The 18,954-nt window shown below is 45.5% G+C and overlaps 1 protein-coding gene across 3 annotated transcripts in view; it reads right to left on the reverse strand.

Annotated features, from left to right (window-relative positions):
- Nucleotides 1-8,438: 8,438 nt before the first annotated feature.
- The window catches only part of CLINT1 (clathrin interactor 1), a 68,425-nt gene continuing 57,909 nt past the window's right edge, over nt 8,439-18,954 (reverse strand). For 2 of the 3 annotated variants that reach the window (XM_014610165.3, XM_014610168.3), the window contains 4 exons: nt 16,948-17,025; nt 11,727-12,019; nt 10,855-11,059; nt 8,439-10,290 (listed from right to left, as the gene is read on the reverse strand). In XM_014610165.3, coding sequence (XP_014465651.1) covers nt 9,926-10,290; nt 10,855-11,059; nt 11,727-12,019; nt 16,948-17,025 — 941 coding nt within the window. In that variant the 3' untranslated portion in view covers nt 8,439-9,925. The remainder of the gene's footprint in view (nt 10,291-10,854; nt 11,060-11,726; nt 12,020-16,947; nt 17,026-18,954) is intronic. The other variant, XM_059712945.1, reaches the window with a different exon arrangement.

An 18,954-nucleotide genomic window follows, 5' to 3' on the forward strand; every position in this document is an offset into this window, starting at 1 on the left:
CGAGAGGCTTGCTTGACTTCAGGAAGTTTAAAAACATGCGGCTTACACTGCAGCTGTGGAGGCCAAAATCCCTTTAAAGCTTCCTCCCCCCAAATTCTTGTCCAGATGTGATTGCAAATGGCCAGAAAAGGCTCTGAACGGTGGCTTCTGCATCCAGGCCTCCAAAGCAGCTTTGGTTCATCTTCCGGCCTTGGGCTGCGCACGCACGTCCAGGAGCAGTGGAAGAATTTGGTAACCCCCCGGTATCACCAACAGTTTGTAAAAAGACTAATTGCCAAGTAACATATGCACATGGGACCATTAGCAATTCTGTAGCTATGCAAATTAAAACAGTGATGTATGATTTATAGCTTTAATAATGTTCTGAAGGCTCTTAAATTTTAATCACTTGCAACATCCTTTTTAATATTCAATTACTTTATTAACTAATTAGGTCACTTGCTGAAAAAGCACATAAGGCTGGTGCTATTTTAATATCAGCTGAGCCTCGCAAAATACCTTTGAAATGGTGTAAATGGCTTATTTATTTTAAACAGATCATTAAGATGCTATAATTAATAAATCAATTATGAGGAAAAGGCAAGAAACTGATAGATGCCAAACAGAACAACAGTGGCCATGGGCTGCTTTGCTTCCTGCACGTTCGCGCAGCTGCTGAAACCCAAACCAAGGCGGCGGCGGAAGCACCTTCCAAGGTAATTCGTATGCAGCTGAGGAAATAAGCTCCGAGATATGCTCGGTTCATTATGTGGAGGGATGCAGATAGAGAGAGATCGCATGTTTGGGAGGGACGTGGCTCTGACTGATAAGGGCTCTGCTGACGACTGCTGCGGCTGCCTCCAAAACCTTGAGAAGTTGTGAGAGGAAGCAGGACGTCCCGGCAGCGCTTTTTTGGGTGCTCCTTACTTCTGCATTGTTTCCCAGGACCGCAGATGACAAATCCCTGAGAAAGGGGCAGGTTTTCCGAAGTTGAATCCAAGCCCCACATTGGAGAAGGGGCCAAAGCCCCCACAGGGCTGAGGTCGCAACGGGGACTCGGCCTTGCAATACCTCGCTCACCGGTGCCGTGCATGGATTTCATCCCCACTTCGACGTGCAAAGCAGAAGATGGATGAAGGGGAAATTGGCCCTAGTTCAAACGAACCTTTGGTAATAAAAGAGCTGCTTTCACCTAGGGGCAAGCTCGGCGGTGTTTGTCCATGCTTCACAACATGGCTAGAAGGGAGGAAACCCTGACCTGACACACGTGGGGTGGGATGGGAATGACTACAAGCGCTGGCTGAGCACGACTTAGCTCCTCTGTTTTGCACTCGCCGGTACATTTATCGCGCACTATCAGGCCTTATACCCGGCAGCACAGATCTGATAGGGAGTGGGAAGATGAGACCCAAAAGGACGAGGAGGAGGCAGCTTTCGCTGCTGGGGCACGGACCTGGCGCTCAATTGTCCGCACCTCCCGTGCCAGCGCTGCAGACAAAACACCAGCAGGGGTTTGGCCTCGATTTATTTCAGACCACAGCAAGGGGGGAAAAAAAGAAAAACAATCCTTCAAAGCCTGGAGTTGGTATCACTGTCACTACCACTTTCAACTCGAATGGTGGGACGGCGCCTGTGAGCACTGATCACCCCCCGGGAACAGCGGAGGTGCCAGAAGAGGGTGGCCGCAGCCACGCGGGGCCTCCTTTCCCGCTGCCGCTTTGTCTTGCCATCGCTCGGGCGGCAGAGAGCGGCTCGCTCCGCGCCCGCCTGCAATAGAGACGTGATGGAAACGTGCCTGGAAGAGCTTCTCACCCGACGACTGCACGTTCCCAGGAGCCAGAAACGCGGGTGCTCGTCCCAGCTCTGCTGCAGGCTCTTTGCCTCTGCGTCTCCATCGGCAAAAGGCAGCGACTTGTGCAGACCTGGCTCAGACGCAGGTGCCGGTTAAGTTGCAACAAGGGAAGTTGAGGTTGGATATTAGGAAGAACTTTCTCTTTAGGAGGGTGGTGAAGCCCTGGAACAGGTTACCCAGAGAGGTGATGGACTCTCCATCCTTGGAGGTGTTTAAGACCTTGGCTGGGATGATGTAGCTGGGGCTGGTCCTGCTTGGAGCAGCGATTGGACTGGATGTGACCTCCTGAGGTCCCTTCATCCCTCATTTTCCAGGATTAGTCTGCACTCGAAGGGGAGTGCTAATGTGTATTATGTGCTCAGCGCTAAGGGGAACCCGACTGCCTGTAGCCCCGCGCGCTGCCTCCAAGACCCAGCATCATCGCTCCTTCTCAAAGGGCACCAGCCCCGCTGTCCTAGACGCTAGACTGACCTGGCCCAAGCACGTGACGTCCCACCAGTCCTCAAGCATCAAAGGATGCAAAACTATGGCATGACATTGGGGCATTGAGCCCTCTCCTGCTGCAAACAAGTGCAGCACATGATGCTACACACACTGGAACAAGCCTATCTGCCGTTCCTTAGGCATCAGGGATTTTAACAATACACCCGCTTGGACTTCCAGCTCTAGTAGCCTCCTTCCAGAGGAAAAACCTCCATCTTTCTGTGCATTTAAGACTACGCTGTCATTAGAGACAGCTCGCAGCGTCCCATCACTCCAGTTAGAAACCCGCATTTGCTCTGTCAGGAGGATGTTTTATCACCGGTCCTGTAAGTCCTGCCCAGTCCTTTATTCATAGGACGACGGGTTCCTTGATTCATTTGTGCAGAAAAACAGGCCCCAGCTTTGTCGGAGAGAGAGATCTATTAGTCATACAATGCCCAGCGTGGCGTTTCAAGTAAAAGGTCACCGGTGCCCACCGTGCCGCCGGCGCCAGGAGAAATGAGGCAAAATGCAATAGAAACCAACGCTTCTGCCACGTTTCCCCCTTCTCGGGGAGGGGAGCACAGGCACAAAGACACTGGGCCCAAAGAGTTGATTGTTAACCTCACCCGCTCGATTCAATGTGACGGTGACACTTCACAGCACATTGCATCCAATCTCATTTGAAGCTGACAAAGATTGTTTCTGCTTTATATCTATTGGTTTATTAATGGACTACAGCCTCTTAAGCAGATGCATATTCATTAGATAGCCAGCTGTTAGGCGGTTCCCAGATGTCGAATGTAGCTCTGTCTTGGAATTTTTTTTTTCCTTATCATGAAACAAAGTAATTGAAGCCCTATTAAAGAACCAGTTAATTACTCAATTGGTACCTTATGGCACAAGCGGATTTGTAAAAAAAAAATAATTTAAATCTGAGAACTCTTGGGGTTTAAACCAAAAATTTTTATTTTTTAAAAACACATCAGCCCAGGATGTATCTATGCTGTTTGTGTGTGTGTGTGTGTGTGTGTGTGTGTGTGTGTGTACACACACATCACACACACAGATGTATGTATATGTGTGTACCTCTCTCTCTCTCTCTCTCACAGCTATATCTGTGCACGTGTGCATCTCTGCATGTGCATAACACACGCACACACCCCTTCCTGTAATGAGCCAACAGTCCTGGTGTCTGTACACACTTCTTGCTCACCTATTTACATTCATTAAGGACCGTTTTCTTTAAAGGTGCCTTTCCTCACTCTATAAACCTCTCGGTTCGGTGCCTGCCATTGTTCCTTGCTTTTCTTAGGGCGTAGGAACAGCTTGAAAGCCAAAGGAGGGATTTTTCTCTCTTCTTTCTTGAAGTTTAAAATGATGCTGGAAGAGAAGCAGCACCCAGCGCACCGCAGCCCAGGTGTTCACAGAATAGCCTAGGAGCGCCTTGGGGGAGCAAGTCGCTCTCCTGCACGCGGTCCCAAATACCTCAGCTGACCTTGAACAACTGTCTCGTAAAATTGGATTATTCTTCTTTTCCTGCTTAAGACTTTTCAAACGTCTCAAACTTAAAAGGCCCCGTGTCTGAAGAAGACCCCGCGCTGTTGTTAAAATAAAAGGCCCACCCCAACACACACACGCTCTTCCCAAGACATTTGCTTTCAAAGAACTGGGCCAGCTCCAGATCTTTTATACAGTATTAGGGGGAAAGTCTTCATCTTGGTACCCTGGCTTGCTCAGAGCATTAGGGCAGCTCCAGATCTTTAGTAGTGTTACGGGGAAAACTCTTTACCCCAATATTCTGGCTTTTTTGGGCCAAAAGGATGGCAATTTGCAGCCAGTAGTCTGTCGTATCATGCCACAGACCCCAGGGAAGGGCCAACAGTGGTCCTTAGCCTCTTCCACATTAGCCGTGACCAAGACGGGAAGGACAGGGTGGTCATTAACTTCTGATGCCTGTTTGCAAGCTTCAGGTTTAACTACACTGCTATGAAAGCTCTGCAATAGGCTTCAGAGAAATACAAGGACTTTTTTGCACTTTTACTCCTCTTGCTAACCAGCACCAGAGCAGCAAGATCTAGAGCTGTACAAGTAGCTGATTTCCACACTAAAAAATATTAGTTTCCTTCATTTCTGCTCAGATGAAGGACTCTGTTGGACACAAAACAAAATGATTTAGTTCTGAAATGGCAGTTTAGGTTTGCTCTCTTAAATCCTGGTTAAAGGGGAAACTTGTAAATAAAAAACCCCCCAAATGTTTGGTCTCAAAAGGGTTTTGACTTGTCATTTTTGTTGGCTTCAAGGAATAAAAAGCTGGTAAAGCAGGGAGGAATTTACACATCTGAAACGTTTTGTTAAAAAGTTTTAGTTGAAACAACTGCTCACAGCGCTGCCGAGATCTGCTTTTCAGTTCTGCTGTCCTACCGGACAGGCAACTTTATGTAAAAAAACCCCAAAAAACCCCCAAACCAACTCAACCCCTGATCCTTTGTTCAAGAAGGCAGTACAAATTCAACAACAGGGACTCGGATCTGGTCGCGTCTTCCTACCCTCGCAAACCAGATTTGTAGGGAATCAAAAAACGTGGAACTGCTCCTGCTGGATAAACTTCCTTTTAATTCCTAATGCAAAGTTTTAGACACAAGAACAACTTCTGTTGAACTTGTCTGCAGCAAGTCATTTGGGTTTCACTACAGTTCACTTCACTCCTAGATTTGCACAGCTGCAAACTTCGAATTGAGGACTTCAAGAGACAAATTTCACAAAAGGTTGCACTGGAAAGTTTTTTTGAAACAGTGCAAACTGTAAAATGGGTCTTTTGGCAAAACTTGGTCTCATCAAATAGTCTGTGTCCTGCTGAGTGTGGAAGTGCGGTTTGTGGCGCGGCAGACCCATCACACGCTGCACACGCAGGCGTTCCCCGCACTGCTACCTTGCAGCGCAGGGGAGGTCCTAAAAACCCACACTGAAAAAAAGCCGAGCGTGGGTATTCCCCGGGAGCAGCACAAGGTGTGTTGGGGGAAACTGTGTTGCGGGGAGTGGGGGAATCATGGGGACGCGGCCATAAAGCTTGCTTGAATTCAAGTGGAACATCCCCTTAAAAACCCTTGCTCTTCTGCAGACGGCAGCTCCCCGCCTCGGCCACGCAAGTACATTCGAGGTATTAAATCAGAGCCAGGTGTGCGGCTCAGAGCGCCCGCACACGTATAGAAGTGTTTGTAATCGCACACACGCGTGCAGGAGCGGAGAAGCTGCAGGGGAAAAAGAAGTTCTTGGAGCAAGTGACTCCAGGAGCAAAGACCTTGGAGAATTAAAATGTCTTTGGGTATTTGTTCTCCTGCTATTGTTGGCATCACCTTGAGTACAGGATGCCTGCCTGCATTATGTAAACACTTGGTTGATAAATCCTCCCCCATCTCCCTTAACAAGCCGTGTCAGACTCTTCTTCACCGACAGATACAGTCGAAACAGATGCTGCTATAAATACCCTTGTTTAGCTGGTTTGCATGTAATGCGTCTCCTGTAGGACAGACCGAGGGCTCTGGTTATCCGTGAACCTGCACCTGTGCTGGAGCGCACTGCTGTGCAAGGTGCCGTTTCTGGTGCCTTCCAGGGATCCCTTTGTACGTGCAGCCGGAAGAGACGGGGACCTCTGCCGCCCTTACTCGCAGCGAATGCTGCCAGGCTTTGTAAGCTTCCCCCTGGATTAAGGATCAATACTATTTTTAAAGCTTGCAGATACAGGCCTGTGGGCCTGGCCCTTTCATTTTGCAGTGATCTTTGCTCTGGACCAGAGCAAAACCTGCTGTAATCTCCATGACGCTCCTACACGTTATCCGCAGTAGTTTCTGTTCTATGTAGGAGAAGGGATGCCCAGCAAGGACAGTTTAATCAGGACATTAGCTATTAGCCATGATGAGTTTTGCTCATTTTTGGTGCATTGTACCCCAAAACTCAGTCTCTTTCTACCTTGGAAGATGCCAAAATAAAATACCATTTGGGCTTTTATCACAACGAGAATCCTCATCGTCTCCCATCTCTTTCTAGGGTTAAATATGGCCACCAGTGATGAAGCTCTGAGACTCTTCAAGCATTAGAGATGGGTCTGATCCCACAGCGTGCACCCTTTGATTTCAGAGGGCTTTGAACTTGACACTTGTGAGACTTAGGAGGTGACACTCTTAAAATGGCTTGAACGGACTTTGGCTGACGTAAGGGACCGCGGTTCTGTGTCTCGATCAGGCCTGCGGCAGCAAGACCTCCATCGCAGTCGACGATTTCCTCGTCTCCCAGCACTAGCGCGCAGAAGTGCAGAGCTAAACGCTGCTGCTTCAGCGCCCTGTCCCCCCACCCCACCAGTGGTCGGGCTTTGCAGGAAGCCCATGCCAGTGCAGCGATCGTTCAGGGCTTTGCCCACCCAGTCACACTGGAGGCTAAAGCGCTAAAGCATTTTTCTTGCTCTCCCACGGAAGCACTAGTGGAGTCTGCCCACCCTATTTTACCATTATTATCCAGGCCTGCAACTCTAAATGAGACGGTGGCTAAAATGCTCCCAGGAGTGGGGCTGCCTGGAGAAGAGATTGAGGAATACCAGCGTCGTATCTGAAGAGGCAGTGCTCTCATTAAGAGGCTTTTGGGAGAAGGCCGGTTCCATCCGTCAGCTTGGATGTGTCGCCCTAATGTTTCAATCTGTCTAAGCAGATCAGTTTTCTTGATCGAGTGGCCACAGACCGCTCTTGCTATTCTTAAAGGAAATAAAGGAATCGCAACAGATGCATAGCAGGGATGGGGACTTGTTTTTCCCCTCTCTCTTTTTTTTTTTTAATAAAGTAATATTAAATACACCTTCCCACTAGCTACCAAGATGCAGGTCAAAGGCAGCCCACACTGTTTATTAATCCTGGGAGTGCAATGTTCCCAGAACTGTTTTTCATTAAGCGGAGGCAAAACTCAACTCCCAGCGTCTTGCTTGCATGCTCTGAGCTAAACCGCCATCCTGTGGGGTCCCCTCTTCACATCCATTATCTGCGCCAAAGTCTAGCAGAGAACTAACTGCCCGGCCTGAGCACCACTTTATTTTTCAGTTCGGCTAGACTGGCGTCACTCCGTTCTCCCTTGCAGAATTAAAGGAAGAACCTTTAGGTTTTCTGCCTCACCTTTCTTGCTGTTTTTTAAAGAACAGCATCCCAATAGTGCGCCGATCAGCGTTACAAAGCAGTTGGGTATTTAGAGGGGCAGCAACCAGCACGCAGAAGGGATGAGGTCTGTGGAGTCTGTAGAGCAGGTCTTTTTTTGAAGACCCTGACCAAGATACGGCTTGGCTGGAGTCATTCCAGTCCCTTGGAAATAGAGACGATACTTGGCATGAAATGGGGAGTTACTCTGGTCCCTGTGATCCAGCTTCAACACCAGCCTAAAAACAGCGTCTTTATACTGAACGGGGAACCGGCCTGGCCCCACCATGACAGCCGCTGCGTGAACTGGCTTGCTGGCTCGGCTCCTTCCGACGGGCGTTTTCGGGTTGCGACAGACCGACAAGCTCGTCCGAGGGGTTTAGCGTTTCCTGCCGCTGTTCTTCCAGGAGCCAATCTGCTCCCTACGCGCTCCAGGCCAGTTGGGACCTCGCCATCTGTTACAACACCGGGTCCCAAAGAAGGTCATTCCAACAAAGTTTAAAGGTCTCAAAACGGGGAGCCGGAGAAAAGGAGCTCTCTCCTACTCAGCCGTTAAAGCCTGCCTTGATTACTTTGATGTAACAACACTTGAAAGCTCCTATTCTTTGAAACTAATTTAAACACATTGAATTGTTGAAAGATTAAAAACCGCAGTCAGCTAATTACACTCACTCTCATCTCTTATTCAGCAAATGAATCACTTTTCATTACCACTTAGCTGAAGTACATGAATTTCTGCCTAATTAGAAATGTTGTAGATGGAGCATTAGCAAGGCTGGAGCGGGTCAGGATATCTTGCCTGCTTCATTTTTAATTCCTAACAGTAGAGCCAGATAGGCAAGGCTGGAGATAAGAAGTCATTAAACAATTTTAAATTATTTATAAAAATTACTTTGCCCAAATTATAATTATTTTTTTCCCAAACGCTCTCATAAACGTCAAATGGAATGAAAGGAAAAATCAGCCCAACATTGATTTTAATGAACATTTTAATGTTATGTATAACAGAACATTATGAATACAATGGAAACAAAGTTTTATCAATTTAATAATAAAAAAAAAGAAAGCCAATGTAAGAAAGGGGAGGCAATAAATTTCATACCTAGAGCATAGTGCTTATTCTCAATAATATTCCCAGCTTGTGAGTGTAACAATGTCTTTGCATTCCAGATTCGAGAATCATGATTCACGTGAGAACTTAAATGCAGAATTACAGCAGGAAAACAAAATCTTGAGTTCATTTCCTTTAGTTTCATTGCCTTTATTTTCGTTAAATCAATAAAATCTTTGACTGCTACAGGTTTCCTTTTGATAATATATATATTTTTTTATATATATATATATATGTATATGTATTTTTTAAACTCCTCTCTATTGGATTTCACAGAGCTGCTACTGCCTTATTTACACAAAAGAATCACCGAAGGTTGTATAAAATCTAAAATCCAACGCCGTTGGATTAAGGATTTAGAGATTTACATTAACTTAAAAAGACAATGTCGTTACCGTGTCACTCTCTTTGTAAAAGATGCAAAAAATAAATGCTTCTGTCTTTTGAACGCTGCTGACATTGTAAACCAGTGGCTCCGGAGAGATGCGGGTGGTACGAAGCATGTTAGTTGCCACTGAGATCGAGCTGGGAAAGCGTATATACACTGGAGTTTTGGAAAGGAAACCATACAGCAGCTCTTGATGAAGTTCCCCTTAGCTCTGCACTCGATACTAATTATAGCAATAGAGGTGTGAAAAGCCCCAAAATCTATCCATCACCAAATTGCTGAAAGAGGTTTTTACAATAAAAATTTGGATAATATAGCAGTGTTGCTGGAACATTAGCAAAAGTATATATACATTCCAGGTCCCTTTGAATTAGCCATAATCACATATGTAAGCCATTTTGGACAAAAATATATATTCTTATAAAAAACTGATCATAGTACTTGAATGAGACTTCAAATATGGACTCAGAGTGGTAGTAAAAGGAATGGATCCACTTATGACAAAGCAATTTAGGGGGTGGGGGTGGGAGGAGAGAAAAATCAAGCTCTTCCAAGGGGCAGAAAAGTATCAAATTCGATTCACACAGATCGACCCAACACCCGGTTCCCACCTGTGAACAGGAGTCAGCGTTAAAACCGGTTCTTCCCTCAAGGAAGGCGTTGGATGCTGTTATTACAAAACCATGGCCTATTAACTGCGAAGCCATCCGACTGACTTGGAAGAACGCTTCGTCTCCATGCAGTCTGACCGCTAGCTGTTTCAACATTTACAAAATAGCCTTTTGGTTCTTTTCTGTAGCTTCGATTTTAATTAATCAATAAAAGGAAGAGGAAAAAAAAAATAAGGTATTGATCAGTGTTTGCCAGCCACCCCTCCCTGGGCTATGCTTGTACAGCTAAAAATCCTTCATTCAATTCGACTGAGTTTTGTTGTGGGTTTTTTTGTTTTTTTACAATCTTTATTTGCTAAAATTGGCAAAATTTGCAAAGGCATCTTGCTTGGGTTGCACAGTTCCAGGAGCCATAGCAGCAGTCATAGCTATATTGGGTACCCCCATACCCATTGGGCCAGTCAAACCCATTCCTGCTGCTGGCATCCCCATGCTGACATTCATCCCCATAATCCCCTGGTTCATCATCGGGGTGCTTCCCACGGAGGTCATACCCATTGTACCCGTCATCACGCCGGGCATCCCCAATCCCACGGAAACGGGCCCTCCCATGAGCGGGCTTGTTGGAGGTCGAACAGGCATCATGTTGGGCTGGGCGTTGAGGCTCACGGCTGCAAAGTTTTGAGTCATCGCATTCATCGGTTGTTGCATATCTGCAGGAAGAGGAGATTAAAACGGCCTAGAATTACAATCTCACAGTTAAACTTCCTAAATTCCAGCCTCCTTTTAGGAGCGGTGCAGCTGCATTCATTGCTAACCCACAGGAAATGGAAACGTAAAAAAACCCAAACCCCTGTGTGCGCTAGGCAATTAACCTGTAAAGAAGATGCAACTAATTTCCACCCCTCTTCCTTCTCAAGTGGAAGGCCAGGAAACATAGGTTGTTTTAAGTAGTACTTTACCCCCATCAGTATTGCCAGTTGACGATACTGCGCAGATGACCTAGAATTAAAACTTGGAACTGATGCAAGCCCCTATCGCTACATTTGAGGCATCACAGAATTAAAAAAAGTCCGTGTCTTCATCTTCTGTACAGTTTAAAGGTAACGGTATTACCAATGGCAAGAGGCAGCATGGCAGATACAACAGGATTACAATTAAAACCCAGTTCGAATCAGAAAAATATACAACCTAGCAGTGTTCTTTCTTCAGGACATCTCGCCACCAACATAACCTGTCCTAGAGGAAGGTGTTCATAAAAACAGTGGCTCACTTACTCTGCTGCTGGATCATTGTGTTAAGTGATGGCTGCTGGGGTTTCGAAGGCTGCATACCCGGTACTAAATTGTCCAAACTGATATTTACACTGGGGTCTGACCATGTGGATGGCAGAGTTTTGCTGGCATTTTTCTGGACCATCTCTGTGCTTGGATTATAAAGGACGTTAGTCTTCTGCATCACAGCATTAACGTTTTGCAAAGGCTGGAACAAAAGAAAAAGAAAAAAAAAAGAGGTTTTCAAAATGATGCTCATTCAGTTGCATTTAATGCTTTGAGAGGAAAACAGATAGTTTGATCCTGTCTCAGTAAAATAAAATCAAAGGAGGTCTGCTTTGGCCCGGAAGAGGTTAAAAGCCAAAGAAAGTCTCTAATTACAAAGTGCCCTTCTCTTTCCAAGTACTCTCTCCCCATTAGCTGGTAACAGGCACCGGTTAGGACAGTACTTACAAACTGCCACAAGATCAGAGCTGCCTGCAGCAAGCCTTGTCCGTTTGGTCCAGAGCTTTTTGAAACATAATTAAAGATTCTTATATCTAATCCAAACACTTTGGTTTTAAAAATGAACTGCTTTCCACCAGAGTACCTTCCCCGGCTTCTGGCTAGCAAGCTGATGAAGGCAAGGACTAGTCCTTTGAGACTGGGCAACTCAACAGGTTTCAAACATTTCAAGGCCAGTGGTTCAGGTTCAAACTTTTCCCTTCTTTTCTCCTGATCAAAAAAGACCGCTATAACAGAGCATGTCAGACACTGACCAGCAAGACGGCCCAGTGCCAAGACTCTCTATTACAGGGGCTTGCCAAAAATGCATTTCTGGCACGTTTTCTTCATGCAGGACCTAGCCATTTGAGGACTGTACAGCAGCAGCGTACCTGTGACCTTGACAAGGGTAGACTGATGCCCACAGCACTAGAGCTCATCATCGAGAAATTCATGCTTTGCGAGGCGGTCATGGTTGCCTGGGAGGGTCCCATCAAATCAAAAAGATCGGTAGGACTGGAAGCAGCTGGAGGCTGCCCAACAGCTGGCTGCGAGCCGCTGAAGAGCTCCACGGCCGGCTGTGCGGTGCCGCTGAAGAGGTCTCCAGCTGAAGCACTGGGACACGGAGAGCCTTGGTTGAAGGCACTCCAGTCGCCGAATTCTCCGTTCCCACTTGTCGCTGTACCTGCGGGGGCAGACAGGAAGGAAGGAAGGTAAAAGACCTTGCGAAAGGCAAAGAACAAACACCATAGCCTGTGAACTGAAACAAATGCAAGCTGATCTGTGTCCGTCCAGATTAACATCTGAAGGTAGACTCTCCATCTGGACATCATTCCTTCTCATGAATATTCCAACGGTTTTAACAAGGTAGCACAGGAAATATGAAACACCCATGCACAGACAAAAACCGGCATCTGATAACATGCCACTTGTGGATCTACGACAAGCCGGACACGGGTTTCCTTTCCTTCCAGCCACACAACGGTGGAACGGACCGGAGGCTCTGGTCAAGACAGAGCCAGGACCTCCACAGACCTTATATCTCCTATAACCAGGTATGATCCCAGCTAATGGATATTATACAGCTGTCATTTCGTACCAGGCAAACTTCACTGAAAACAGCTGCTGGTTCACGACTATTTGATTGTGTAAAAATTCGCTTTTTGCAGGAGTACAGGGACACTGAGTAACACCCCAATAAAACCAAGGGCTTTGGAACAGATTATCAACAGATCCTCACTGGGAACCAGGCAGGAAACTTTTTAACCTCTCCATGAAACTTTCCCTTTCCACCACAAGAAAGCAGTGAGACCTTTCAAATGTTGGTTATACGAAAACAGCGGAGACCGAACAGCCCGTGCTCGGCAGTGTGGGCATTCACCTGGGACGCAGGTTTTCATCCTGGACCCAAGAAATGGTTTGCTGGTGAAAGTTGTCAACAACGGATATGTCTCAATGCCATCATACCTTGTCAAAGATGTACAGCCATATAATTTGTGACCAGCTCTACCCTTATCTTTCTCTGCCGTGCCTGCTAACATAGAGCTATAAAAAGGTACCCAATTCTTGGATCAGGTCCTAATACCTAAATTAAGTCCAGATTGGGACAGGTCCCTGGAGCCAAATGGAAGCAGTCAAATCCACTTACTCGAATGCATTTCCTGCACCACTTAAAGGAAAAGTGCAGCTTACAAGAAATACTGTTGGGTAACAGTTCATGGTGAAAACTCTTTGCAAGGAATCTGTAAAGTGCTCTTAGTTGTTGGGTGTCTTGGCTCCCAGGGTCTCAGCGGCCAGGCCGCAGTCAGCTTTTTGGTTGTGGGACAGATGTTTTGCAGGTCCTAATTTCTGGCCCATGAAATGCAGACAACAGCTTTGCTCCCTACATGAACGTGTGGCTTAAAAGGAACATTTCTGCCAAACAAGAGCTGTTACATTGTGCTGCAGCTTGCATCTCACCGCAACGTTGTCCCTCAGCTTCTAGCGACAAACAACATTACTGCAACAGGGGAAGAGCTCAGAACACGAATGAATGCATAAATCACATCCGCTCTCCAGCTTGTTCTCCATGTAAGCAAAGGAAAAGGCTTAACCTGCATCAACCCTTGGCAGATGAAGCCGATACAAATTTCAAAGTTACCTGACCTATACACCTGGCTATAGTTACTATAATCCACGCACCTGGCAATTTCCTAGAGCTGTATTTTGTCTAGTCAAAGGCAACTGCAGTAATATTTTACACCCCACATAAATACTTTCTAAGAACACCTGTGCGTTCAAGCCTTGTTTTAATTATCTTTACCTCTACTAGCATATTAAAATTTAAACGGTGGAAAACAGGGGCAGGAGGAAAGCAGTAAGTTGGTTTACAAAACCCCAGCACTACCAGCAATTTTACTGCAAGAAGTGGGCTAATACTCATTAGCTCATGGCCTTACTAAAACATCTGCTTTGATCTCCCTTACAAAAGGGACTGTATTGGAGTATTTCAATTAGTACCGTGTATTAAAAATTTAAACCCACTTTAAGTATTCCTGATGGATAAGTAAACGCTGAACGTGCTGATTCTCTGTGTACTCAATGCACAGGTCTGAACACACAATAATGGAAGTGGGGGTAAGAGGAAGAAGGTTTTGCCCCTTTCTGTAGAACTTCATAAAAGATGATTAATCAAGGAGAAAGGGATTTCTAGAGGGGCTTATACTGTTCAAGAATGATTAATCATTTCACAAGATGCCTGGTCCTTTGCATAACGATGATCAGAAAAGATTAATCATGTTAATGCAGATAAAGGATTGTATCATTTTAGGCTGTACTAATACGCAAATTATTTGCATAGTAGGCGGCTTTATTTTGCCAAAGAACTTTGTTTTGAGCAAGTATCACTGTAAGGAAGCCCATAAAGTAGGGCAGTGCTATTCTAAACTGTCAACTGAAACACGAAAAATCTATGTTAACTAAAAGGTGCTCTGCCTAACATAGCACACACTGCAGAAAGTTTGCAGATGCTAATGCTGACCTAGACAAATTGGAGGATTGAAGCAAAAGAAATCTCCTGAGGTTCAATAAGAAGTGCAAAGTCCCGCACTTAGGAGGGAACAATCCCCTGCACCAGTGCAGGCTGGGGGCTGACTGGCTGGGCAGCAGCTCTGCAGAAGAGGACCCGTGGGTTGCAGTGGACAAGAAGCTGAATAGATATGAATGGTGTGCCCTTGTTGCCAGAAAGCTAACAGGATCCTGGGCTGCATCGGCAGGAGCGTTGCCAGCAGATGGAGGGCAGGGATTGCTCCCCTCTATTCAGCACTGGGGAGGCCACATCTGGAGTGCTGTGTCCAGCTGTGGGCCCCACTACAGAAAGGATGTGGACACATTGGAGAGAGTCCAGTGGAGGGCCATGAAAATGGTTCGGGAGACTGGAGGACAGGACTGGTGAGGAGAGGCTGAGGGAACTGGACTGATTTAGTGTGGAGAAGAGAAGACAGAGGGGGACTGAATAGCAGCCTCCAACTCCCCGCAGGAGGGTTACAGAGAGGATGGAGCTGGGCTGGTCTCAGTGGGAGCAGATGACAGGACAAGGAGCAATGGGCTCCAGCTGCAGCAAGGGAAGTTGAGTTTGGATATTAGGAAAAATCTCTCTCATGAGGAGTGTGGTGAAGCACTGGAGCAGGTTACCCAGAGAGGTGGTGTATTCTCCATCCTTAGAGGTTTTGAAGACCCAGGCAGACAAAGCCTTGGCTGGGATGCTGTAGTTGGGGCTGGTGCTGCTTGGAGCAGGGGGTTGGACTAGATGTGATCTCCTGAGATCCTTTCTAACCCTCCTTTTCTATGATGCTATGAATGCACAGGCAGGCTGGCTGATGATCAGCCACAGAACTGCTTTTATTAGTTTTAGAACTGTCAGATTTAAATATTATTAGTGCAGAATTCCTCATCTTCTCAACTGCATTTCACTTAAGTAAGATTTGCAAGAACAGGCTCACTTGTTTTTTCCTTGTTGCCCTGTATTTTTTTTGGCCACCTAGAAGCACTGGATATGCGGTATCAGTTGGTTGCTGGAAGCAAAGCACTTGTCTTCCACTGACCGACTGAGCCATGAGAAGAGGATGCTAAGAGGCACAATAAAAACACACAGCTATCTGACCTAGCTCGACTAGCTTTCCCTTTAAGTATTCAGCATCACACAGCACAGGCGTTATTTCTGTTGGAAGACCATGCCCCCACCCACTACTCTTTGTTGAGACATCTTTAAGAGTTTGAAGAAAGCTGTTCCTTCCTCCTTCTGTACTCCGGTACCCTTCTCAACAGCTCCTTTTCCTTCTTGGCATGACTCTCTTTCTGAACCTTGCAAACAACTGCCAAACTATACAAGGACACTGCCCAGCTTCAGTGAAAGTTGCATGTTCTCATCTCTGGGCTGAACTCATTGGAGTTGTCCCAGAACACGAAGGGCATAAAATGCAGGCCCCCAAATGGATGCATAACCCCCACTGCACCCTGAAGCTTTGGAAAGTATTCCCCAACACACATCTGCCAAGACCGCTATGCCCTTGTCTCTCTGTTCAAACCATTTCAAAGGTTTTGTTAATCTAGGGAGACAGGCGGGATTTGGGGATCTCTTTAGGGACTGTCATTTGTCTGGCACAGGTGGGCTGCTATTCCACATTGCACATGATCCTACTTTCATAGGCAGATTGCTTCCGGGGGTGGGAAGTTCTCTCAAGGTTGAGTTCCAACCTGCTCATACCACAGCCACTGCTTAGGTTGAGATTTTGGTGGGATCTAATATTCTACTTTCTATCAGGACTCCCAACATCCCAAAATCCTCATGAATATTCAAACAGCCTCCTAATGTAGTTCTCTTTCCTGTTCCAAAGCCCTTAAGACGTGCAAAACCTAGAACGGGTCCCTGCCACAAGTCTGCTGTTTGTCCTCACGCTGCGAGGAAGGTCCTTCAAGCCACGTTTTGGCCTGTGATCATAGCTAAGCTAATGTACTCTTTTTTGGAGCTGGGCTATCATCAAGGGTTTTATTGAAATATTGCTGTTCCACCAAAGCAATTATTTTTTTTAAAGTTTGCATCTATCAGAGAAGAAGCTTGTAAACTGTTGGCTGGACTGATTAGGAGGGGGCTGAATGCCTTTTCTGAGGAAGAAGAGGTTGTCAAATAACCTTGAACAGCAGAAACATTATTATGAACAATAATAATCGGAATAGTTCTATTAGCAACAGCCAAAGCATCTCTAGTCACTTAGGAAACGCAAATACTGTCAAGCCTGGAGCACTCATCATACCATTAAGCCTCCTATTAAAACAACTTCTCATTCCCATTTCCAAATATCATAAAAATGCAAAGTGCTTTTATAGCGTGTAGGTTTTCCTTCTGTTTTGTAAATGTTTTTTCACCCAACAGGCTAACCCAATCTGTTGAGTACTTTGAGTAAGTTTTACCAACTTCAATTTCCACCCTAAAAGACCCCCACCCTTTCTTGCGATGGCTTAAAACAGAACGAAAGTCCAGATTTCGGATCTGTTTAATTGAAACTGTAATTTCACTACAACGAAAGCTACGCTGGAAGTGCCCACAGCACCTTCTCGTCAGCAGTCTTCTCCTACCTTGTGATGAGGGGAAGCTTGCTGAGGCAGCAGCAGAGCTGAAGTCGGCAAATCCCCCAAATGGGTCAGTCGATCCACCTGGAATGGGGCAAAAATCAGAGCGCCGTTATGGGATCTTGGAAGAGTGTCCACCCAGCCACTCCATGAGGGACCTCACTGTACTCCAAAACCTCTGCATTTAGTTATGATATATCAATACAGCAGATAGGTCTGTGCCATCTTTCTGGTTTTATTAGCATTACTGCGAGTCTGGGATGACACATTTAATTATTTCCGCATATACTGAAGATCTACTTGGACTAGATGTGACCTCCCGAGATCCCTTCCAACCCTCACTTTCTCTGATTCTATGATCTAGCGTATATTTTGGTTGTGCCATATATATCTCCTAAATATCCAAGTTTAGGTTGGATATTAGGAAAGACTCCGAGATTTATAAGACCCAGGTAGAAAAAGCTTTGGCTGGGATGATGTAGTTGGGGCTGGTCCTCCTCTGAGCAGAGGGCTGGATTGGATGTGACCTCCTAAGGTCCCGTCCAGCCTGAATTTTCTCTGGGGAGTCATCAGTGAACACAACTTACTTCCTTAGTTCTTCCTAAATTAACTTGCAGAGCTTGAAAGATATGAAATGATGTAGCGCTGTTCTAGTTCAGCAGAAATATTAATAAGAACTTATTAAATTAAAACTTCAGAGGCAGAAATATGTAAAAACAAAAACCAGTTTCTAGAAGATTCCACTTATTATGCCGCTGACCATGAAAAATTCAGTCTTCTTATATTTAGTTTTTGTGTTACTTAAAGCATGAATGATTCGGTGATGATCCTGGATTCAAGATTTCAAGGGCAGAGCTCGCACTGGTGTTCATTTTTTTATAAGTTTGCTTCCTTTCTAAAGCGAGCACGACAGAAGTCCAAACCACACATTTGCAAGCTACCACATAAATTATTAAGTCTCGCATACAGTATTGTAACTGTTTTTCATTAAAGCATATTAAACCAAGCTACAAAAAGGAAGGCACTTTAAAAGCTATGGATGGGACAACAGATGAGACAGAAGGATGGTTTCCTTGCCAAATGCCAATTTGCTTTCCAGTCTAGTCTTCTTATCCCTTTCCCCCTATAGTTTTTAACTGGCCATTCTAGTGACCTGAGAATACCAAAGAACTGACCTTATTTTGTTTGTCCTTAAAGATTTCACCTCTGAACACTCGCACCCTTCGGAGTAGCAGCAGCAGTTCAATTATTGTGCTTTTAGTGTTATACATACATTATACAGGTTACATCACAGCTGCTTAGCCTGCAGTGCTTAGAAACTAGCCAGGTGGGACTGGAACATCTGTGCTGCACTCAAACACCACCAGGGACAGCTTCCAACATCTGGTGCCATTTCTGAATTGTCTTATCGCTGCAAGACATTCTGCCCCATCTGCTACTCTCAACTGGGTTAATTAAACTAGAACCATCTCCTTTTTAATAAATGGCTAGCAGTAATAAAAGGAACAATTCAGTTTCTAATGCATGTGTACCTGTATTTCTTTTTAATGTTATTTTATTGTAGACAATATCAGGGAGGCATGACTGTTTTTCAAAACAGAAATGGCCTCTATCTGCAGATTGTGTATGATTTAATAAAAAGCAGCAAACAGAAAGCAAGAACAGCACTTCTGAATTCCCGGGAAAGGGTCGTTCCATTGTCATTCCTGTGCTGCCTTTTTTTAAGAAGGGGTTAAGATATTTCAGTGATAGGATGATGCAAACCTCAACAATTATGGCACACTTTGCATTGACCATGTTTATCCAAGGTACTTTTTAAACCGGTTGTATACAAATGTAAAGAAATGTCGTGCTGGATAGTAACACAAAGGTGGATGGGAGGTAGCTAAATAGCAAAAGCTGGAAACTCAAATGGCTGAATTTACCAGCTGAGTCTACTGCAAAGTAAATATTTTTATGGGACTCTCATTTGGTCCCTGTTAAAAAGGGGTGAATTACTGATTTCTCTGCCTT

Source organism: Alligator mississippiensis, chromosome 9 (genome assembly GCF_030867095.1).
Source record: "Alligator mississippiensis isolate rAllMis1 chromosome 9, rAllMis1, whole genome shotgun sequence".
Lineage (NCBI taxonomy): Eukaryota > Metazoa > Chordata > Crocodylia > Alligatoridae > Alligator > Alligator mississippiensis.